This window comes from Carassius carassius, chromosome 3, assembly GCF_963082965.1.
Source record: "Carassius carassius chromosome 3, fCarCar2.1, whole genome shotgun sequence".
In the NCBI taxonomy this organism is placed as follows: domain Eukaryota; kingdom Metazoa; phylum Chordata; class Actinopteri; order Cypriniformes; family Cyprinidae; genus Carassius; species Carassius carassius.
This window is the reverse complement of record NC_081757.1, coordinates 25,930,125-25,955,190: the sequence shown is the minus strand read 5'-3', so window position 1 is coordinate 25,955,190 and position 25,066 is coordinate 25,930,125. Positions and strand designations below refer to the sequence as shown.

The window sequence follows — 25,066 nt, the reverse complement described above, 5'->3', positions numbered from 1 at the left end:
AAATTTTCATTTTGGGGTGGATTAACCCTTTAACGTATATAAATATCTCTTTGGATTTGAGACTTTAGTCTTTGCAACTTTACAGATCTTCTTCATGCACCAAGAGTTTGTAACACTCCAACGAAAAAGGAAAACTTGAAATCGCATCATATGACCCATTTAATGTGATTAATTCTCTGAAGTGTTAACACATCCCACCGAAAAATGTGTTGACCTTTCAATGCTGAATCAACATGATATCAAACCATCAGGTTGGAGAGAAAAAAGTTAATCCATAATAAATGAGCGCACACTTGGGAAATTCAGAATCTTTTCCTTCATTACTTAATACTGAATTAAAACCATAATTATCAGAATGCAAACTGAAAGCACAAATGGAGAGCTGTGTATTGCTTGATTTGTAAGCTCAGCACTTCAACCAAGCAATTATTATGCTCCTTGACATCTTGTCAAGAGAATGTCATCTATTGAAGTATCTATGAAACTGTCCATCTCAGTAAAATATACTGAACGTGAAAGCAGTCTTGGTAATGAAATCCAGTTTTACTTTAGATTTAGATTTTTCACCTGAACTGAACCATTCAGTTAAGACATATGTTAAGGCACCAGCACATATAGGGACACAATGAGATTTTCACACTTCCTACCTACTTCTCTCCTTCATAGGCTTCATCTCACAGGCACATGCAAAAAAAACAAAAAAAACATTCAAGCTTCTTTTAACACTGCTCATATATAGTTAAGGCGAGTCATTAAAAGCATAATCCTTTCACCAATCAAATCACTTTAGGTTCTTTTTGTCCAGCTGAAACAGATTCCGCATATCAAGCATTGCTTGCCTGATATTGTTTCCAAAGCGATGAGAGTCCTGAAAAAAGAAAAGATAAGATGGAAAGAAATCACCAAGCATTCAAGAACAACACTAGCCATGTATTGTTTCAAAAGAATGGAATATCACATAAAACATTTGAGATTAAATCACAGTTTCCATCTCATGTGTTCCAGTAATCAAATCATTAAACTGGAAACTGGCGCAAAGTATCAATAATAAAAATGGAAGTTGTTCCACCCGAAGTAGCACTATGGCTCTTTTCTCTCAGTAATAATTACATGGGCCTCAAAGTGTGCAGATGAAATGGTACAAATGCAGTCATTCTATCTTGCATTAAGAGGCAGTTGCCTGATATTTGGGAATACAATTGTGTAGTTCTGGGAGGTAATTATAGAAAATTATTTTGATTACATACTTTGGCTCAGGCATTTCAGAATGATTTAACACTGAAGTGTGCAATGTGATTGGTCCACTGTTTAGACCAGTTATCCAATCACATGATCTGAATCGAAGTCAAAGTCACATATGTTTTTCTGTTGGAATTATTTTGTAAATGTGTTTCCATCAGAATGTACATATGTGCATGTCTTATTATCAGATAAATTACTAACCTCATTTGAGCACATGTATTTTATGTGCATCTTAAGATCTTCACATTTTCAGGTAATACCCTAAAAATTACATTCCAGTGGATGAAGCATATCTACTGTCACTGATAATGAAAAAGGAGCAACATTTTCTGTATTTTGACAGAATCTCTGCTTGTGTATTCTCTCACCGTCTCTGGACTGGAACACTTAGAAGAGATGTGGAAATTGATGAGTTTTTCACCGACAATCACATAGGCCACACCATAACCATCGTCTGCAACCTACCACAGTTAGAAAAAAAAGTTACATTTGATCCTTTCCCCAAAGCATTTTAATATGAGCAGATTCTGAAATCTTTGGAAGACTCACCGGTCCAAAGCCTCCTCCAGTGGTAACATACTCTGGGTGATTCACCAGATCAAACAGCTCCCCCTGCTGCAAAGGAGTCTGACTAGTGGAGAGCCTCCAAGGCTCTGACAGCACCTGAAGAGACAGGACGTGGGAAATATTGCATCCAAATGAATTTTGTTAAAGAAAATAATCTACATTACTCCTAAGCAAGGCACATGCACTCATGTCTTCAAAGGCAGACATGTCCCTCATCATAGTAATAATTACAACCAGGACACAGTTAATTCTCATTGGGTATGGTTTTTCAGAATATACTCCTTTATATTTTACATTTTCAGAACCGCTTAAATGCTAAAACCCACCTCCTGGAGGAATGGGGAGTCCTGTCCAAGGTACTTAGACACTATGTAGAGGCAAAAGAGATGGCGGTCAGTGCCCTGACCAGTCATTGCCATTCTATACATCTGCTGGTGTTTCTCAGCGGCCTGGGTTAGTAAGTGAAGTTTCTCTTCTCTCTACAAAACAAGAACAGAAGACTCATTCTGAATAACGACAGCAGTAAAAGAGTGACCAGTAAACTGAATTTGTCAAATTATAGAAACCAGTAGCTACAGAGAGTGTTGGGGAAAGTTACTTTTAAAAGAAATGCATTAAAATATTGTGTTACTCCATAAAAAAAATTAACTTTGTGTTAATTTGTAAGAAAGTAATACATTACGTTACTCTTTGTCACCTGAGCTGAGCTTGCTAGCTTGCTTGTGTTTTTAATAACAAAAAACCCAAAAGTTTAATTTCTGGCAACTGTAAAGGCCCCTTCACGTCAAAAGTGAAATAAATAAGACTCAGGCTAAAGGAAATGCCTCTGCACCTCACTCCTAATTTCTCTCAACATGGGGACAGGAGAGGTGTCACTGAATAAATGGAAAAACAAAGTAATTTGTAACTTGTGTTACTAATTTGAAATAGACTTTACTACTTACTTATGTTACTTTACTAGTAACATCAAAAAAGTAATTTGATTACGCAAGTCATGTTTGTCATTACCCCCAACACTGGCTACAGCAATAAAAGTAAAGGCAAATTACATCTACAGCTGTTGTGTCATTTGTGTTGGTATCGTAACGAACTCTAATACTCGGGACCGGACAAGACTGGTCTCAGATTTCTGATGAATTTATTCTTAAGTCTGAGACCAAGACCATATTTTCAGGAGCATTCAGACACAGGCTGAACCCGAATGAGGTGTTTCTGACCAGTCGTAACACTTTGTAATAACTTTCATTATTATATAATTAACAAACATAATGCTTAACAGACTATATATCATGAAAATCTACAAATTATTTTAACAGATGTTATACGATGATTAAACTTTTTTTTTTGTTTTTTTTTTTTAATGTACAACACTTTTGCTGCTATTGAGGTGTGATATGGGTAAGGCTGGGGACAGGTTTGGTGGTTTGGGTAGGTTTAAGGGATCAGAAGTGAACAGGAGTCAATATGATTACTATATTGGAACTCAATTCAATCTGATTATATTACATTAAACAAGTATTTTCCTGAAAAACTGATTTGTTTTCTCCTGTTGATGTATACAGTAGTATAATAATAGAAGTCCAGTCCGGTCTTGTCTAGTCTTGAGAACTACAGCACTGGTTCATAGTGAATTGCCGTCCCCTGTGGATGTGGGTTGTATAGATTGTTTTGGTATGGTACCGTTTTGTTGCTGATCATGGCACGGACAAAAGCACAGGATTCCACTGTGCAGGAGCGCACAGTTTCTGTACGGCCTTCTCTAAATAAACGGGTCATGGATGCCTCATAAGTCAAGCAGAACTTTCCTTTGTCCTGTACAGTGAAAAAAACATTGACATCATTTCACCTTTTCAAGTGAAAGATAACCAGGCATATTTTGCTACATTTCAGATGTACAGTGATAAGAAAGTTCACCCTATAATGAGCCAGCTGCAGTGCAAGCTGGATGAAGGCATCAGGACTGATCTTGCACTTCTTGATCAGGCCTTTTCCAAAGTCACTGAAGGGGATGATGTGCGAGTCCACATCATTAGCCAAAGCCACAGCCACAGACAGAGAGTTGGCAATCATAGTCTGGCACTGTGATAAATAAAAAACACAACAGAGAGAACGTCAAACAAACCTATGTCTTGGTCCTTTCATATTCACTCAAGTGAGATGAGAAAGATGGAGCTATTAACAGCATTTTACTACCAAGTGTATCACACTGACCTCATGTGGAATATTCCACTGTAGTCTTTGAGGTCCAGGAAGATTAGGGTGAGGTTCTCCTCTACAGTGGCCATCTGCTGTGTAGCCCAGCTTAACAGGGTCCATCGAGAGCACTTGCTTTATGAAAAATGCCATCACAATTTACATTAGCAGCAGATTAACATTTTATGAATGATATGACATTTTATGAACTAAAAGTGAAACCCAATTTATGTACACAACGGAAGTTTGGGATTGGGTGTTATGTGGGGATGATGGAGGATGAACCCAAATGCAGACAGTAGTCACTGCAACACAGTTTATTGTACACAAAACAGGAAAACAAAACCCACGAGGGGGCAAAACAAGGGCAAGACTGACGAGAGATAAACTAGACTAACACTTGACAAAACACTATAACAAAAACAGGATCACACTTCTACTTAGACAAGACTTTCAATAGACATACTCACAGACAGATCTCACATAGATTGACACGCAATGTAAGACAGTCTTTGACAATATTAGACAAAGTTTGACAATGAACCGACAAAGGGACAGAGAAACACACGAGGTTATGAAGGGAGGCTACTAATGAACACAACAGGTGGAACAGGTAAATCAATGATGACAAAACTAGGGTAACAAGGGGGGCGGGGCCAGGAAACGAGACAACACAAGCACATGGCCCAAAGACAAGGCCATGTGCTTGTACACAAAACACGGGCCTGTCATGATCCTGCCATAAGACTAGGGAAAAATCAGGACATGAAGGCAGAACCATGACATTGGGTATGTTTTTTGGGAGGGTGGGGGGTGAGGTCTCTAATGCTCACCTGCTTTTATCCAATCAAAATTACAGAGAAAAGTATTTTTTAAATATTAGTATGATTTAAAATAACAGTTTTCTATTTTATTATACATTTTAATATAACAGTTATTTAATGTAATCTATATAATCAATTGCTTCATAAATGTATATAATAAAGATCTATAAACATCTTACTGACCCTAAACTTCTGAATAGTAGTGTATGTGTGCATGTGTACCTCCCAGAGGTGGGCGACAATAGGAGCATCAGCCCAGCTATGTTCTGTATTAAGGCCCACGGTTCCATTCTTGAAGACAATTAAGTTTATGGACTTATCAAACCACCTAAGGGAAAATGACCATTAAAAATGTACATGTTGTATAAAAGCTACTCTGAGGTCCAGCACTGGTAACAAGAGACTTCAAAGGGGCATGGAAGGAGGTGGTCTCTCTTAACCCATGCTATGGTTTCTTCCTTACCTGTCATAACACTTCCCATGGAGCAGTGATTTAGCGTAACGGTCCAGGGACTCCACCGGATTTGCTGGATCATAGCGCTGCTCTGTGTCATCCAGTGTAACAAAGAAAGCAGCTTTCTCCACAGTATCCAGAGACTTCTTGTTCTTGCCGTGTCTGAGGTAGGCATCACGGGCACACGCCCAAGGCACTCTGCGAAAAACAGATACAGACAAGCTTTTACTCTATCAAAAATAGTTTTGACTGTCCAGTAATAATTGATGACAAATAATAGTTAAGGAGAAAGAAAAAAATAACCTAATTTCAGACTTACATCCCACTTAAAGAGATCAGACAAATGAATGAGAGGAAACCGGTAGCTACTCCTGCAGTTGGGTGTGTTGTGAATACCTGTCCCCTGCAGTGAGGGCGGCGAGGGTTTCCTCTCCAGGCTGCGGCTCTGAGGTGTCAGCCAGAATCCTCTCCATCTGCTGCTCTAGCTCCCGTGGCAACAGTAACCGTCCATCATAAAACATCCAAACTTTAAAGTAACGGCCTCGGTGATACACCACAATATGCCTGCTGTCAGTCATGTGCTGAACTGTGTCTATAGTGGAATGGAGGAAAGAAAGAAAGAAAGAAAGAAAGAAAGAAAGAAAGGAAGAGAAAGATCTCAAGTCACATTCAAGCAACTATATAGAATTCTACATTTTTTCATTAAGGTATTAAATGTTTTGCAGGTAGGCAGTGAGTAAAACATTCATATCATTCTAATAAAATTAAATTACAAGGAATATATGCGCGCGCACACAAACACACAATACCTTTCAAACATTCAGGTTCATTAAATGCATTAAACTGAAAATTAATTTGAATATGACAGTAAAGACATTCTTAATTATACAAAATAATTATTTTCCAAATAAATGCTGTTCTTTTCACAGTATCACAGTAACCACTGTTTTCAACATTGGTAATAATAGGGTAATAACTGGTAATAATAATAATAAATGTTTCTTGAGCAAATCAGCATATTTAAAAGATTTCTGAAGAATCATGTGGCATGAAGATTGTAATGGCTGCTAAAAATTCAGCTTTGTCATCACAGGAATACGTTTTGAAATACATTAGTCAACATTTGAAGTGGATCAAAACCTTTTATCAAAGTTGTCCTAAATCTAAAACCAAAATGAGTTCTTGTCTTAGGACAACTTTGATTAACTTTCTTGCTTCACGTCAAATGTTGTTTACCATATATATAACACAGAACACAATATTACTGTTTTACTATATTTTTACTCAAATATATGCTGCCTGGGTGAGCATTAGAGACTTCTTTTAAAAAACATTAATCTTTCTGACTAGGGCTGGGATAAACGATTATTTTTTAAACGATTAATCTAGCGATTATTTTTTCGATGCATCGATTAATCTAACGATTAATTTTTCAGACCGATTTGATTTCGATTATCTCCCCATTAATTGACTACTAACAATTTATACATGTTGATTTACATATCTGAATGGAAAAAAAAACATAAATTCCTTAACATTGCAATATATGTTTATTGCTCTTAAAATTACAAAATAAAAGACTGACTAAGAATGCATTACTTTGCACTTGTATAGAGATAGCATTCAATAAAACCTTGAAGCCTTGAAAACACATAGCTTACTGAAACAAGCTTACTGAACACATAGGGCCTAGCTTATGAAAAAAGAAGTTCTTTCAGATGAAAACAACAACAACTTGATGTCTAGTATTCAATAAAAAAGGTCACCCCAAAAATACTTGTTTAGAGCAATTGAAAGAATACAGTATGTAAATGTAAACTTGAGGGCTTTAAGCTAATACAGAGAGTGCTTTTACAAAAAAAAAAAAAAATTAACAGTGGGAGCCAGCAGCCTGTCATGGAGAAAAAAAAATCTCAGAATGCTCCACGTGAAACTTTGGCGTTCAGCCCTTTTTCTATCGTGTCTAATGATTTTGATTAATATGCACAAGGGAGAGAGAGCAAGAAGCGCTCGTGTAGTTTGAAGACTGTGAGTGCGCGAGCGCGCGTGAAACTTAGGTGTTTCGCCCTTTTTCTATCGTGCTTAATGATTTTGATTAATATGCACAAGGGAGGGAGAGAGCAAGAAGCGCTCGCGTTGTTTGATGACTGTGAGTGCGCGCGCAGCCGGGGCTCTCTCTCGTACGCGCCCTGTCACTGTCACTCACCGATCAAATAAGGCTTTGACAGCCGCAAAAAAAAAGATCAATGCAGAAAAACCCCTGGATTGGTTATATAACGTTGGACAGAATGTTGATCCGGCCATCGCGTATATTAAGCGCATATAAGGTAAACGTTTTGCAAACGTTTTTTAGAGAAATAAAAACAGGTCGACGAATCGATGCGCATATTTTGCGTCTACGTATTTTTTGCGTCGACGTCATCGATGACCTCGACGCGTTGTCCCGACCCTATTTCTGACCCCAAATGTCTGAACAGTATATAAAACATTTATTCAAGTAAAAAAATAAAACAAATGGGGTGCAAATGATCAAGGGAGAAAGTATGGTGAAAGTTAAAGCTGAAGTGTGTAATTGCTGCATCATTAGATTAAAAATTTGAAAATGAGTTTCCAGAACACGTCTTACACTGTCAGCTAAACAGCTCCTACTGTTTACACTTTTATCACCCTGAGAAATTACCTACAAATGACTTTGTCACGGCCGGGATCCAATGAAGCACGGAGATAGAACCAATTGCAAGTAAGTCTTTTATTAAGGGGTAATCCAAACAGCATAAACAGTCCAGGCAGGGGTCAATAGGAAACATCCATCCAAAACATAAACTAAACAAGAAGACAAGGCAAGGGCACGAACTGACGGACATGAATAAACAACGACTCCGTGACCCATACTAAGACAGACCGGGTTATATACACAAAAGGATAATGGGGAAACAGGAGACAGGTGGGGAACAATCAATTAACTAAACAAGGAGGAAGGTGACCAAATAAGGAGACAGGAAGTGATAATATGATAAACACCGTGGGAACTGAGGACACCTAGTGGAACCCCAGGGAACACAACCCAGACACTGTGACAGTACCCCCCTTCTACGGAGCGGCTCCCAGACGCTCCAAGACAGACACAAAACAGAGACCAGGAGGGAGGTGGACAGGTGGAGGCTCAGGGGGAGGGACGGAGGGCCAGAAAAGAAAAACATGGGGAACAGGCACCAGAATGTAAACACAACACAGAAAGACCAGGAGGGAGGAGGACAGGAGGAGGTTCAGGGGGAGGGACGGAGGGCCAGACTGACAGAAAGGAACAGGGACAGACATTAACACAAAAACCAAAGGAAAAAACAACATGAAGCCCCCCAGGGCGGAGCAGAAGACCACCACACCCTTGTGGTCAAGGCCAGAGCCCTCCAGGGCGGAGCGGAAGACCACCACAACCGTGTAGTCAGGGCAAGCGCCCCCCAGGGCGGAGCGGAAGACCACCATGTCTGTGTGGTCAGAGCGGAAGCCCCCCAGGGCGGAGCAGAAGACCACCATGTCCGTGTGGTCAGAGCGGAAGGCCCCCAGGACGGAGCAGAAGACCACCACCCCCCTGTGGTCAAAGCGGAAGCCCTCCAGGGCGGAGCAGAAGACAACCACATCCCTGTGGTCGATGCACAAAGCCCCAAGGGCGGATCAGAAGCCCACCACTTCCGTGCGGCCGGATCAATGGGAGGACGAGACTCTGGTAATTCCATGGTGTCTCTACTGGACTCCAGAAGATCGGTGCTGGCCTGACACTGCTCATGAAGACCATTGGTGACTTGCATTTGCTCATGAAGATCAATGGTGACTTGACTCAGTCCATGAAGATCACCGGTGACTTGACTCAGTCCTTGAAGATCACCGGTGACTTGACTCAGCTCTGAAAGGTCAAAGGTGACTTGACTTGACTCTGAAAGGTCAACGGTGACTAGCCCTAACTCTGGAGCATCAGCGGTGACTAGCCTTGACTCTGGAGCATCAGCGGTGACTAGCCTTGACTCTGGAGGGTTAACAGTGACTAGCCTTGACTCTGGAGGGTCATCTGGAACCCGACTCGACTCTGGAGGGTCATCAATGACTAGCCCTGACTCTGGAGGGTAATCGGTGACTAGCCCTGACTCTGGAGGGTCAACTGGCACCTGACTTGACTCCGGAGGGTCAACTGGCACCTGACTCGACTCCGGAGGGTCAACTGGCACCTGACTCGACTCCGGAGGGTCAACTGGCACCTGACTCGACTCCGGAGGGTCAACTGGCACCTGACTCGACTCCGGAGGGTCAACTGAGACTCTCATCCTGTGCAACGGCGCTGGGCAAGCAGCCATCTTGGGCCATGACTCTGGACAGGCGGCCCTCTTGTACTGTGGTGCTGGGCTGGCGGCCATCTTGTACTGTGGCGCTGAACCGGTGGCCAATTTGGGCATTGGCGCTGGGCTGGCGGCCATCCTGTACTGTGGCGCTGGACCGGTGGCCAATCTGGGCATTGGCGCTGGGTTAGCGGCCATCTTGTGCTGTGGCGCTGGACTGATGGCCATCTTGTGCTGTGGCGCTAGGCTGACGGCCATCTGGTGCTGTGGCGCTAGGCTGACGGCCATCTTGGGTTGTGGAGCTGAATCGGTGGCCAATTTGGGTATTGGCGCTGGGCTGGCGGCCATCTTGGGCTGTGGTGCTGGAACGGTGGCCAATTTGGGCATTGGCGCTGGGTTAGCGGCCACCTTGTGCTGTGGTGCTGGACCGGTGGCCAATTTGGGCTGTGGCGCTGAACCGGTGGCCAATTTGGGCATTGGCGCTGGGCTGGCGGCCATCTTGGGCTGTGGCGCTGGAAAAGTGGCCAATTTGGGCATTGGCGCTGGGTTAGCGGCCATCTTGTGCTGTGGCGCTTGGCTGTTAGCCATCCTGGGCAGTGGTGCTGGACTGGTGGCCATCTTGGGTTGTGGCACTTGGCTGGTTGCCATCCTGGGCAGTGGTGCTGGGCTGACGACCATCCCGCCGGAAGAGACCGAAGTGGCTGGGGCATCCCACCGAAGCCGATGCTGCAGGTAGCGCACGAATTCCCAGAATTCCAGTGTCTCTAACTGCGCCATCTCCTCATGAGACACTGGATCATCCAGCCCGCCATTGAAATAGTCCTTGAGGGCCGCATCGTTGTAGCCCATGCCCTCGGCCAGGGACCAGAACACCTGAGCCAGGGCACCCACTTCATTGCCCTCTTGGCGGAGGGCGATCAACCGAAGGTACTTGGTTCGCCGCTCCGCCATCTTGGCTGGGGAACGGAAAAATGACATACCGCTGGTTCCTAGTGAGACGGAGTCGTTCTGTCACGGCCGGGATCCAATGAAGCACGGAGATAGAACCAATCGCAAGTAAGTCTTTTATTAAGGGGTAATCCAAACAGCATAAACAGTCCAGGCAGGGGTCAATAGGAAACATCCATCCAAAACATAAACTAAACAAGAAGACAAGGCAAGGGCACGAACTGACGGACATGAATAAACAACGACTCCGTGACCCATACTAAGACAGACCGGGTTATATACACAAAAGGATAATGGGGAAACAGGAGACAGGTGGGGAACAATCAATTAACTAAACAAGGAGGAAGGTGACCAAATAAGGAGACAGGAAGTGATAATATGATAAACACCGTGGGAACTGAGGACACCTAGTGGAACCCCAGGGAACACAACCCAGACACTGTGACAGACTTATACTGTATAACTACAAGGGGTGTAACGGTTCAAATTACTCAAGGTTAGGTTTGTATCATGGTTTTGGTTTCTGTACGGTTCGGTATGTGCCATGTTTATGAAAAAAAAAGAAACTATACTTTTGAATAAAAATAATTAACATAAAAAAAATCATCAAACTACAAGCAACAGCACAAATAAATACAATAAAGCAAAGATACAAACAAAATAAACGGTACTTTTCAAGTTTTTTTAGGTGGGTAACTAACATTAACATTAGTTCCTTTTCAGGAACTCGAGCTGCGTCGAAACGCTTTTGGGGAACGTCCCTGACGAGACCGACTCTGAATATCGTGTGCAATCAGTCCATCGGAAAGGCGTGACGTCACGGGCGGGGTGACGCAGCGACCAGGAAGCCATAAAAGCACGCGCCGTGCAGCTGGCTTCAGCTTCGAATCTGTCAGCAAGCGCTCTGTGTATGCATGTGCAAAAGTCTGTCCTGTTGGTCCTATTTATTGTTGTCTGTCCCTTAGCTTAAAAAGATCGCTAAAACAGCTCAATATGCCTAAGCAGAAGCAAAAGACCAAACATTTGAAGGGCGATTCCAAGCCGCGTTACAGACTGTGTGTTCCTCCCTGCACTCGCTACATTACGAGTGGGGATACACACAGGCTGTGCGTGGCTTGCCTGGGATCGAAGCACGCTGAGTCGGCTCTCGAGGGGGCCGACTGCCCGCATTGCGAACGTTTGCCAATGCGGACGCTTCGATCCCGGAGGGCTCTCTTCGAGGAGGGAGCCTTCACCAGCGTTCCTCGCGGTGCTGGCCCCGCTTCTGCCGAGGCAGAGCGGCTGCTGCACTCGTGGGGTTCGCAGGTGGATCTGTCAGAAGGAATGGAGACGGGCCAGTCCTTATCTCCTTCCTCATCTGCCAGATCCGGCGCCCAAACCCTGGGTTCGGAAGCACGCTCGTCGGTTTCTTCCCCCCAGGGTGAGGGATCAGCTCTTCACCTCTCGTCCTCCGAGGAGGTCGATGTGGAGACTGTTGCTGGGGATTCGCCACCCCTGTCGCCCCAGTATGAGGAGCTTTTGGAGGTGGTCACGCGGGCAGTAGATAAATTAAAAATCGACTGGCCTGCTGAAAAACAGACTGAGCCGCAGAGAAGCAAATTAGACGAACGCTTTCTGCGGCCGAAGCAACCACCTCCACGTCGGAGCCTTCCATATTTTCCCGATCTCCATGATGAGTTATCGAGATCGTGGAAACACCCGTATTCGACCCGCCTCTTTGGCCCTGATTCACTATATTATGGCAACGTGATGGGGCTGGGAGAGCGTGGTTATAGAGCGATGCCACGGGTTGAACAGACGCTTGCGGGCTATCTGTCACCCGGTTCGGCCTCGTCTCTAAAGGCTCCGACATTGCCCACTAAGCCGCTTCGAGTTACATCATCGCTAGTGGGCAAAGGTTATGTGGCAGCAGGTCAGGCTGGGGCGTGCCTTCATACTATGGCAGTCCTGCAAGCTTATCAGGCTGACCTGCTGAGAGATGTCGATGAGGGGGAGGGGATTAAGTCTGAAGAGATTGAAGAACTCAGAAAGACCGCTGATCTCTCCCTCCGCGCCACTAAGGAGACCGCTCGCGCAATTGGGCGGTCTATGGCAGCTTTAGTGGCCGCGGAGAGGCATTTGTGGCTGACCCTGTCAGAAATTAAAGAACGAGACAGGGTCTGCCTCCTGGACGCCCCGCTTCAAGCCTCGGGCCTGTTCGGCGACACAGTTAATACTGTCGTCGACAGGTTCCAGGAGGCGCACAAGCAGGCGGCGGCGTTCCAGAGTTTCCTCCCTCGTCGCTCTCGTGGTGCATCTGGGCGGGAGATGACCACGCCACATACCGGCTCCTCACACCGGGAAGCGCAGAAGCAGAGCGTCGCCACTCGTGCTCCCCCACGTCGGGACCGAAGGCAACGACGCTCTGAGTCGGGGGCTTCTAGGGCGAAAGCCGATTTAAGATCTGTCATCGAAGCCCGGAAGTCCTCGACGAAAAGATCCTGACGCCAGGATCCAGAGGGTAGCCCCTGCTGGGGTAGAGCGCGGTTCACCTCATTACACGGTGCCCGTCTCACCTCAGTACCCTCAGGAGGTCGGTCTGCCAACCCTGCCAGAGTTTCAGGGCGCAGCGGCCTCCAGCGAGCGCCACTCCCAGTTACTTCCGCCCGTGAGCGTAGCGGAGCTGGGATGCTCGCCGCCCCTTCGGGGGCCTCTTACACCAGAGGTCAGTCTCGAGAGACTGATTCCCTTAGTAGATTATTTAGCAGCGTGGAAGCTACTGCCAAATGTATCTCAATGGGTCCTGCGTACAATAGAAAGAGGCTATTGCATTCAGTTCGGTCATCCACCACCGAAGTTCAACGGGGTTACACCGACTGTGGTCGGCCCCCAGCAGGCTCTGGCTATGGAACAAGAAGTGAATACCCTATTAAGGAAGGAGGCCATCGAGGTGGTCCCTCCTCTAGACAGGGAATCCGGATTTTACAGCCGGTATTTCATAGTTCCAAAGAAGGATGGGGGGTTGCGTCCGATCCTAGACTTGCGTCTCCTGAACCGCTCAGTTATGTCACTGAAGTTCAAGATGCTCACTGTCAACCAGGTTGTAGCTCAAATCAGATCCGAGGACTGGTTTGTCACAATAGATCTCAAAGATGCATACTTCCACATATCCATCCTTCCACAACACAGGAAGTTTCTGAGGTTCGCTTTCGGGGGCAAAGCTTATCAATATCGAGTACTTCCCTTTGGCCTCGCACTCTCAATTATATCGACGATTGGTTGATCCTAGCTCAATCAGAGCAGATGGCGGCTCGACATCGAGATGTCGTTCTCGCACACATGGGGGAGCTGGGTTTGAGACTAAACGCCAAGAAGAGTGTACTTTCTCCAGTTCAGAGAACCACCTATCTAGGCGTAGTGTGGAATTCGACCACGATGCAGACACGTTTGTCTCCTGCTCGGATCGAGTCGATCCTCACATCAGTCGAGAGAGTCAAAGAAGGCCAGTCACTCACTGTCAAACAATTCCAGAGATTGTTAGGGCTGATGGCAGCTGCGTCCAACGTGATACCTTTTGGCCTGCTGTACATGAGACCCCTACAGTGGTGGCTCAAGTCCAAGGGCTTTTCCCCGAGGGGAAATCCACGTCGAGTTATCAAGGTCACGCGGCGGTGCCTTCGTGCCTTAGACATGTGGAGGAAACCTTGGTTCTTGAATCAGGGCCCGGTGCTGGGAGTTCCTTGTCGCCGTGTAACGCTAGCGACAGATGCGTCCCTCACCGGTTGGGGTGCGGTCATGAGCGGCCACCCTGCCCGCGGTCTGTGGAGTGGTCGCCATCTAACATGGCACATCAATTGCCTAGAGATACTAGCGGTCTATCGAGCATTGAAATATTTCCTCCCAGACCTGAGAGGTCACCATGTGTTGGTGCGCACCGACAACACATCAGTGGTCTCTTATATCAATCACCAGGGGGGTCTGCGTTCGCGCCCCTTGTACAAGCTGGCACACCAGATCCTTCTGTGGTCCCAGGGCAAGCTCCTCTCGATCAGAGCAGCGTATATTCCTGGGAGATTGAATGTGGGAGCAGACATACTGTCGAGACAGGGGCCGAGGCCCGGGGAATGGATGCTTCACCCCGAGGTGGTGAAGCAGATATGGAGAGTATTTGGTACAGCCCAGGTGGACCTCTTTGCGACTCAGGAGACATCGCAATGTCCCCTCTGGTTCTCTCTAGTTCATCCAGCTCCTCTGGGACTGGACGCTATGGTACAGACCTGGCCGAGGCTTCGTCTGTACGCTTTTCCCCCTATCGCTCTGCTCCCGGGAGTTCTGGCGAGAGTACGCCGGGACGGGGCCCGTCTACTACTAGTAGCCCCGTTCTGGCCGGGCCGAGTATGGTTCTCAGATCTAGTCTCGCTCCTCGACGGCTCTCCGTGGGAGATACCGATCAGGACAGACCTACTCTCACAGGCGCAGGGCACGATAATTCACCCTCGCCCGGAGTTGTGGAAACTGTGGGTGTGGCCCCTGAGGGGGCACAGCTGTTAGCAGCTGGTCTCTCAACCGAGGTTGTTGAGACCCTACTCCAATCCAGAGCTCCCTCTACGAGGAAACTGTACGCCCTGAAGTGGAAGCTCTTCACTTCATGGTGCAGAGACCGCCAGCTTGACCCAGCAGACTGCCCAGTTGGTACAGTTCTGGAGTTTTTACAAGCCAGGCTCTCTGCGGGGTTATCCCACTCCACCTTAAAGGTGTACGTGGCGGCCATAGCTGCTTTCCACGTCCCTTTCAATGGTCAGTCAGTGGGTAGACACCCCCTAGTTACACGTTTCCTCCGCGGTGCGCTGAGGCTGAGACCTCCAGTACGATCCCGTGTTCCCCCCTGGGATTTGGTTGTGGTTCTAGAGGCTCTTTGTAAAGCTCCATTCGAGCCAATACAAGATATCTCAGATAGACATCTGACACTTAAAACTGCCCTATTACTGGCAATCACCTCACTAAAGAGAGTTGGAGATCTTCAGGCCCTTTCGGTGGCCCCTACCTACTTAGACTTTGCCCCTGGTATGGCCAAAGCATTCTTATACCCTCGAGCGGGTTACGTTCCGAAGGTTCCCTCTGTTACACCACAGCCTATCGTACTGCAGGCCTTCTGTCCTCCTCCCTTTCGGGAGCCAGACCAAGAGAAGCTAAACTGTATGTGTCCAGTGCGAGCACTGGACGCATACGTCCACAGAGCTGCCCTGTGGAGGAAATCAGACCAATTGCTTGTTTGCTACGGTCCTTCTAACAAGGGTTCTCCTGCCACCAAGCAGACCCTTAGTCGTTGGATAGTCGAGGCTATCAACGTCTCCTATGAGTCCTCTGGTCTTCCCCCTCCTTTGGGGGCCAAGGCTCACTCTACTCGGAGTATGGCGGCCTCCAAGGCCTTCTCAGCAGGTGTGTCCCTCTTGGACATCTGCAACGCTGCGGGGTGGTCCACGCCCTCCACATTTGTCCGATTTTACGATCTTGACATGCGAGCCACGCCGGGCTCTTCTGTTCTCTCGTCTTAGCTGTGCTCTTTTGACTACACACTAGGCAGGGATTTGGAAGTCTGGCAGCGTGGGCACATCGTTCCCCAAAAGCGTTTCGACGCAGCTCGAGTTCCTGAAAAGGAACGTCTCAAGGTTACGTATGTAACCCTAGTTCCTTGAAGGAACGAGACGCTGCGTCGCAGAGCCATACTCCCGGCACCCCTGCCGGCGCTTGCTTCCCTACTCGAAGCTGAAGCCAGCTGCACGGCGCGTGCTTTTATGGCTTCCTGGTCGCTGCGTCACCCCGCCCGTGACGTCACGCCTTTCCGATGGACTGATTGCACACGATATTCAGAGTCGGTCTCGTCAGGGACGTTCCCCAAAAGCGTTTCGACGCAGCGTCTCGTTCCTTCAAGGAACTAGGGTTACATACGTAACCTTGAGACGTTTTTAGGTACAGAAATTGAATAAAGTAATCAAATGTGAAATAACATTGCATTTTTGACTATATAAATTAAATATTAATCCTTATTAAAGTTACAAAAGCTATTCAATTAAGAGAAGTGAGTTATTTCCTTGTTTTGGATGTTTGATTCAAATTAAAAATGTGCTGTCACTTTAAGACAATGTACGGATCCTGTATACTGATAATGTATGTTCAACTGACTATGCCTGGGGATACTCAACAAGATGGGATTTTTAAGTAATTTTTCTGTGAATTTGTCCAATTAAGCACAGGACAAAAATGTAATTGTAATTTTGTGTAATTTGCGCTCGTTCTGAGATGAGGGTTTGTGATCCGATCACACAAATTTTCTCACTGTGCACAAGTTCTCATTCATGTCTCGTGGCTATTGAATGTTTACACTTGCAAGGCTTAAATGAGTTCAGTATGAACACAGATAGCAACATGTGCTGTTCAGTTTAACACCTGGGTAATGACAGCATAAATGACCGGCCATATTCCAGCATACGGCACTCGCATTGAACAAAGAGATTTGGGTTTGTCCACTTTTATTTGTTCATCGCTGTTGTTGTCTCCCTAAGGTCAAAAAACTCTGGACTCTTGGTAGTCCTAGGATAGCAAAGTCCACTAAAGGAGGTAGAGCCTTTTCACATTTGACTCCCAAACTCTGGAACAGCTTTCCTAATAACGTTTGGGATTCAGACACACTCTCTCTGTTTAAATCTAGATTAAAGGCACATCTCTTTAGCCAAGCATTCACATAAAACATCTCATAGTTTTGTACTTCAGTTACATCTGATCAAATGCATTTTCATTCTTTTGCTTGGTTGGAACAGCAGCTATGATAATTGTGTCTCTATTTGCTTCTCTGTTTCTGCAACTAGGAATTACACAAGTTTCAGTCTGGATCCAACCTTTACAAAGACCTGAGTTGACCGAACACCTGAGAAGAGATGATGCAAACCCCTCAGACAACATACAAAACTACCAAACTTTGCTATAAGTTTAATCGCAACATATAATCATTGCAGTTAATAGTGTCTGACTGTTTACATGACATTAACTAACTTCATGAATTTTGCCGTACATTTCTGCCATATGGACATCAACTTGACAGTCACCACTGATAAGATACTACTAAATATAACAGAAAATTTATCATAGAAACTGAAATACTCTGTAAAGCTGCTTTGCAACAATCTGTATTGTGAAAAGCGCAATACAAATAAAGTGCAAGTGTGTGCCAAATCGTGGGTGGAGGACAATACGGTTTGATTTTTCTTTACCTAACCATTACACCCCAATAACTACTGAACTGTCTCTCTCTGCTCAGTACTGGATAAAGTAATTTAAAATAAAAAATTACACACATCACCGCTAAGAATGGTCTTCTATCCAAAGCCACAGTGCAGGAACGGGGGTGTGTATTAGATCTAGACATTGCAGCTAACATAAACGAACATGAAATAAACATGTGAATTTTGTAAATTTCATGCATGAAGTTGAATGCAGATCTGTGACGTGAAAAAAATCAGTTACCGAATTTCTCAGGGAGCGTTTTGTGTCATACAATTTCCTTAAGATAAAGGGGGCTTTGTTTTCATCAACTAAAAATGTAGTATGGAATATTACACTTGTAACCTAATATATTGCGCAACAACAAAATAACTAATCCATGCCTTTGGAGTTTTCCATCAGCAATCATAAGATAGTTATCATTCCCAGTTGCAGATTGAATTGTGGGAAAGTGGGATTGGAAATACTTGAAATACTATAACCCAAAGACAGATTCTCTGCGCAAAGACTATGTCAATGTTCAGTACCTGTTTCTATGCCTGGGATGCGACTGGTGTTGAACATGCGCTCATATTGGGACGAGCACATAGGGATGGTGTTTTGAAGCATAAGCTGCGAAGCAGAGAGGAAGAGGTCAAATAAAAGATGGAAGGAGGAATTGGTGATAAACAATGCTAACGGATGAGAAAAGGGTCACAAATTGCTACTTGACACTCTGGAAAGAGAACCATGCAATCATTAGGATATAAGAAGATTGACTGGGGTTCTAGTCGGAAAAATAATAATATGTAAAATAAAAGAAAGAAAATGGAATAAATGGAGAGGAATTTTAAGCAGCACAGCCCCATCACCAACTGCTCATTACAAAGTCATCACATTATTGTGCATAAGAACAAATTGTCAATGGAACTGCCAATGAACATACAGTATACAACCCGAATTCCGGAAAAGTTGGGACGTTTTTTTAATTTTAATAAAATGAAAACTAAAAGACTTTCAAATCACATGAGCCAATATTTTATTCACAATAGAACATAGATAACATAGCAAATGTTTAAACGGAGAAAGTTTACAATTTTATGCACAAAATTAGCTCATTTCAATTTTGATTTCTGCTACAGGTCTCAAAATAGTTGGGACGGGGCATGTTTACCATGGTGTAGCATCTCCTTTTCTTTTCAAAACAGTTTGAAGACGTCTGGGCATTGAGGCTATGAGTTGCTGGAGTTTTGCTGTTGGAATTTGGTCCCATTCTTGCCTTATATAGATTTCCAGCTGCTGAAGAGTTCGTGGTCGTCTTTGACGTATTTTTCGTTTAATGATGCGCCAAATGTTCTCTATAGGTGAAAGATCTGGACTGCAGGCAGGCCAGGTTAGCACCCGGACTCTTCTACGACGAAGCCATGCTGTTGTTATAGCTGCAGTATGTGGTTTTGCATTGTCCTGCTGAAATAAACAAGGCCTTCCCTGAAATAGACGTTGTTTGGAGGGAAGCATATGTTGCTCTAAAACCTTTATATACCTTTCAGCATTCACAGAGCCTTCCAAAACATGCAAGCTGCCCATACCGTATGCACTTATGCACCCCCATACCATCAGAGATGCTGGCTTTTGAACTGAACGCTGATAACATGCTGGAAGGTCTCCCTCCTCTTTAGCCCGGAGGACACGGCGTCCGTGATTTCCAACAAGAATGTCAAATTTGGACTCGTCTGACCATAAAACACTATTCCAGTTTGAAATAGTCCATTTTAAATGAGCCTTGGCCCACAGGACACGACGGCGCTTCTGGACCATGTTCACATATGGCTTTCTTTTTGCATGATAGAGCTTTAGTTGGCATCTGCTGATGGCACGGCGGATTGTGTTTACCGACAGTGGTTTCTGAAAGTATTCCTGGGCCCATTTAGTAATGTCATTGACACAATCATGCCGATGAGTGATGCAGTGTCGTCTGAGAGCCCGAAGACCACGGGCATCCAATAAAGGTCTCCGGCCTTGTCCCTTACGCACAGAGATTTCTCCAGTTTCTCTGAATCTTTTGATGATGTTATGCACTGTAGATGATGAGATTTGCAAAGCCTTTGCAATTTGACGTTGAGGAACATTGTTTTTAAAGTTTTCCACAATTTTTTTACGCAGTCTTTCACAGATTGGAGAGCCTCTGCCCATCTTTACTTCTGAGAGACTCTGCTTCTCTAAGACAAAGCTTTTATAGCTAATCATGTTACAGACCTGATATCAATTAACTTAATTAATCACTAGATGTTCTCCCAGCTGAATCTTTTCAAAACTGCTTGCTTTTTTAGCCATTTGTTGCCCCCGTGCCAACTTTTTTGAGACCTGTAGCAGGCATTAAATTTTAAATGAGCTAATTAAGTGGATAAAAGTGTAAAATTTCTCAGTTTAAACATTTGCTACGTTATCTATGTTCTATTGTGAATAAAATATTGGCCCATGTGATTTGAAATTCCTTTAGTTTTCATTTTATTAAAATTTAAAAAACTTCCCAACTTTTCCGGAATTCGGGTTGTACAATAACATGTCTATTATACACTGCTAATAATCAAAATTAACTGAGGACACATGACCAGTGGAGTAGGCAGAAGTTGGTCTATGGTGCACAAACTGGCTATTCTTACCCGTTTCCTGGCCTGGGATGTGGCATGTATTAAACAGCCGCTCCCACTGAGCAGAACAGAGTGGAACGCTGTTCATTAGTGCAAAAAGCTGCACCATTTTGACCATATGATCAGTAGGCATGAAAAATAGAAACATTCAAAGAATAAACTAAAGATATCAGTCTCCTTAGTAACAGACCTAAGGTTAGTTGGGGCTAATCATTTATTTGTGATAGAGGACAGAGGTTATTACAATGTTGGGCAATTAAAGTCTAAAGCTGTAACCTTCTTTTTTTTTACTTCTTTGTTATGAGACAAACTGCTAAATAGACTCATTTATCTGTCTGATTAAAAACTATCTGATTATTAAACTGATATACTAACAGTTTAAATATTAAACGATTTATTTTATAGTAAAGATGTGGCAGAAATACGGTAGCTTTTCTAACCGGCTTGATTTGAGCCTGGTCCAGCTTCCTCCTGTAAAGCATGATTGCATGAATGACGTTGCCGGCTCTTGCTGCTTGCAGATGTGTAGGAAAGGCATAAAGAAAGTCCTGTTCAAAGGAAAAAGGTTTCAGAATCCAAGAACGCATGTACTGTATAATCTAATTGAGACTAAACAAAAATATGATCTAGTCAAAACTCTGCAGCTAAAATGATCTAGCAGACTATAATACTGCATATCTAGGTAAGATACTGCATCTTGTGGTTGCACATGCATATATATTTACCATTACATAATAGTTGCTGTTAACCATGATTGGCCCACGACCTCTTAAGTAGATATATTCTTCCCACCAGTCACTGACCTGAAACACACAGTGACGCAGTGATCCAGGATCCCATCATGTACAGTGGAAAACTGCTGTTTACAGTGTCCTTGTTACATGTTACATGTACTTACTATCGTAATAACAGAAAATTATGCATAATTACATGCAACTAACCCGAGACCAAACCCTATTTCTAACCCTAAGCCTATTATTTTTTCTGGAAGCCACAATAATTTTTTTCAAGATTCTTTAAAGATAGAAAGTTCAAAAGAACAGCATTTATCTGAAAAATATATATTTGTAACAATGACAATGTATTATATTAATGTATTATAATACACAGTACTTGTGAAACATTTTGTAATTTTTTGTAAATATTTGTAAAAGTAGTCTGCATCCCTTTGATGCATAAAGGAGAAAATATAACAACATAATGCAAGAGCGCATACTCCTGCAGCAGATCCTCATTGAAAGGTCATTGATATGTTGAGAAATGTTTAACTTACATAATTGGTGGCCCACCAAGACTTCAGCTTGAGGTACCATTGAAGTTTTGGTCCAAGGTTCTTCTCAAAATCAAGTGCAAGACTCTGCATTCTTCTCTGTTCCTCGTCACTCAGCAGTGGTTGAACTGACTCAAGATGCTACAGGTCCGACATTTCAAAAAAAAGAAAACACAGTTAAGATTCAACCCTAAAAGCAAAATCTTACTGGCAGCGTTGTCAAAAAAATAAGTATTAACTTAAATCCAAGCATATTCTTAATGAATGCCAGCAACTGATGCTTTAGAAGTTGAAATCAAAACCAAGCTAGTTTTGTCGTTCTAGTATTGTTCTGAACAGCGTGCATGTTTTAGTAAGTTAACTCACTTCATTCACGCTGTGCATCCTACCTCCAAAATCAGTAGATAATCACCTGAGCAAGTTAACTCTGAAAACAAGTGACCAAAATTCACATTGAAAAACTAAATGGAGTGCAGCTATTCCTGGCTTACCGATCTGACATTTATATAACTGAATAAAACATCTCAAATGAGTTTTGATTTGGTTGTTGTAAAGATGAAAAGCTTACTCTTCTCACGGTGTCCTTCACAGATGGCACAGGTAAATTAGGGAGAGAGTTCTGGAAGCTGTATAGCATTGGTGTTTGCATGCCAGAAAAAATCTTGACTAGCATCTACAATGTCAGAGGACAACAAACAACCAAGAATGGATTAGTGAGCATAAACTGTTCCAGAAAACAGTTATCACAAATACACACCAGCCATAGTCGAATTTGCCAGGTAATTTTGCCATGGGGAGCAAACATCCAGCCGTGCCAGGACAGCAGACCCTTCAGGACAGTCCTCATACTGAATATGATGGCAATCCACAGACCCGTGCCCACCATGACACCCCCAACTAACATCTGCTTTTGTGTAGACATGTACCTACTGCAAAAACAGAAGCATTAAGGCTGGAATACACAACACAAATAGGATAATCACACAGTAAATAACTGAGAATCACACACTGCTAGACTTGCAACTCGTCCAAACATGACTTGTTCTAAAATTGCCTCAAAATACTGTTTAAAAACGTGTTTGATATACCCCAACTGGAAATGAAAATAGTAGTATGTCTGAATTAGATTGAAGCTTGTTTCTGAGAGTGAATTAAAATAAAAAAGGTAGCCATGACATTTTCGCAACTGCAAGTTTACATCTCGCAATTCAGAGATTTTTCAAGTTTCTTTTGCATGTTAGAAAGTCAAAATTGTAAGAAATAAACTTTCATTTCTCAGAAATAGTCAGAATACCAATCTTCTCAGAATTTCACGTTTAGATCTCACAATCTCACAACTGTGAGTTTATATCGCAATTTTGACTTTATAACTCACAATTTTGAGTTTATATCTCGCAATTCTGACTTTATTTCTCACAACTGACACAATCTTACAATTGTGACTTTATAACTCATGACTGTAAGTTTATATCTCGCAATTCTGACATTATAACTTACAATGATGTAAGCTCACAATTCTGGGGAAAAGTTTTTTTTTAAATTATTATTAATATTGTTATTATATTATTATAAGTGGCAGAAACAAGTGTCCATAGAATTCATAGTACTGAGAAGGTGAAAGGTACCAGGATGACTGCTTAAATACTGAAATGAGTATATAATGCAATTTTTTTTTTTTTTTTGTGAAATCTTTTCGACTACCCAAAATCTGTAGATTGGCTACAACTCATCCAAACTGCTGCAAAAATCTGTACAAACGTAGTATAGTATATTCAGAGGAGTCTTATTGAGAAAAACCTCTGATACAAACTGATGTAATTTAAAACATCATTCCAAATGCATTTTATTGCATTATGAAATACCATATAGCATAAATATACCAGACACACCTGACTGGGACATGTCTGCCAAGTTTGAAGAGCAGGCCTAAAGAAGGGTCCACTTTTAAATAACGAGCTCTTCCCAAGTACCCCGCCAACACCAGCATGAACCCTGGTGCACTCCCTGGGTAAACACCATTCAAAATCCCATTCTGTGGGCACAATGAGAAATGTAATTAACTCTACAATTAATCTTGAAAAGGTAGATAACACTCCCACAGAAAATGTAAGAAACAAAATCCTAGTACCTTAAAACGAATGAATTTATTCTTCCAGGAGTGAACTCCAGAGAGGTAGACCTGCCGAAGAGCCTCGTGACTGAGCTGGAGGTCAATGCCATCAGGGCCGACAGTGAACTGAAAGGCCACAGCCTGATGAGCTTCTGCCATCCTGGATCACCGCTAATAACTCTGTGAAAGAACAACATTCTTTAATACAAACACAAGAGTTGACTAGCTCAAAGTACAAATGACTGTAGCATGCTGTCATCTTGCGGTTCACAAAAATCATTGTTATATATGCTCTAACCTGCTTTTTAGCTGTTAGTAAATGACCACCCAATGACTAACCAACCCTTGATTACTTGCTTGCCTTTATGTTTGACAAGCAAGCACAATACTCCATGTTTCTGAACTATAATAAAGTCAATAATATTTCTAAACCGAAAATTGCTGAAGAGTTCACACTGATTGACCCATTAAAGTTCATTTTCAAAATCACACCGGCATATTACACAATATTTCGATCTTACAAAGCTTTTAAAAATAAATAACTATTTATCTAGAAAGTTGCAGATGTAACGTTAATTGCACATAGCGATGCATACAGACCTGATGATAATGCAGCCGCCGTTTCCTCTAACGTTATATAACGTTGTCTATCAAACACAACTAAAACACGTGATTTAATACAGGCGAAGATACATTAATCGTAACGTAAAAGGACTCGAAAACAGTTTTGAATCTGGGACTACTGAATACAAACATCTGAAGATCTAGATTTGTTATCTACATGTGATTGTTTACTTAGTGAGCTATGGGTGACGTGAACCCGATGGACTGTTATTTAATTTCGTGATGACGAATTTATAAACTGCCACATGCCAGACTTACCGTCTTTTAATTATTTATTCTCCTGGTCAGACCTGTGAACTTTATCAAATTAATTGTACAATCGGACACCCATTCGATTAAATGGCACGATGATTCCAGGTCAGGATAGCAACGTTTATCTTGCTAGATCCCCCCCGTCTGTTTCTTTTAACAACAGAGCGCTAGACAATATAGCCCGTCCACTCTGCAGTAAGTATATGGCTAAACCGCTGTAGTTACTAAAATGTTTTTTTTAAATTGCAAATCGTGCAAATAGGTTTATTTAAATATAAAAATTGTATCAGATACCTTGGATTTATATTATTAGAGATTAGGGTTTGACCTTCATCATCTAAGATCTGTTGAGAAATACCGAAGTAAC

At 43.3% G+C, this 25,066-nt stretch overlaps 1 protein-coding gene across 4 annotated transcripts; it reads right to left on the bottom strand.

The window, feature by feature from the left end:
- Positions 1–363: 363 nt before the first annotated feature.
- cpt1aa (carnitine palmitoyltransferase 1Aa (liver)) lies at positions 364–24,894 on the bottom strand. 4 transcript variants are annotated; one of them, XM_059534739.1, is made up of 19 exons: positions 24,706–24,894; positions 23,842–24,003; positions 23,603–23,745; positions 22,471–22,639; positions 22,282–22,386; positions 21,717–21,854; positions 21,169–21,246; positions 20,884–20,991; positions 18,341–18,425; positions 5,677–5,872; positions 5,290–5,478; positions 5,049–5,154; positions 4,021–4,137; positions 3,724–3,888; positions 3,490–3,621; positions 2,136–2,288; positions 1,792–1,905; positions 1,611–1,703; positions 364–868 (listed from the first exon to the last, which is right to left on the bottom strand). In XM_059534739.1, exons 2-19 carry the CDS (start codon positions 23,980–23,982, stop codon positions 782–784), a joined length of 2,319 nt encoding a protein of 772 aa, XP_059390722.1. In that variant the 5' UTR covers positions 23,983–24,003; positions 24,706–24,894; the 3' UTR covers positions 364–781. The 4 variants fall into 4 exon arrangements, with proteins under 4 accessions (XP_059390722.1, XP_059390704.1, XP_059390712.1 ...); XM_059534721.1 differs by having other exon boundaries at positions 22,471–22,642; positions 24,706–24,893; XM_059534729.1 differs by lacking the exon at positions 24,706–24,894 and adding an exon at positions 24,424–24,620 and having other exon boundaries at positions 22,471–22,642.
- Between the last annotated feature and the right edge of the window lie 172 nt (positions 24,895–25,066).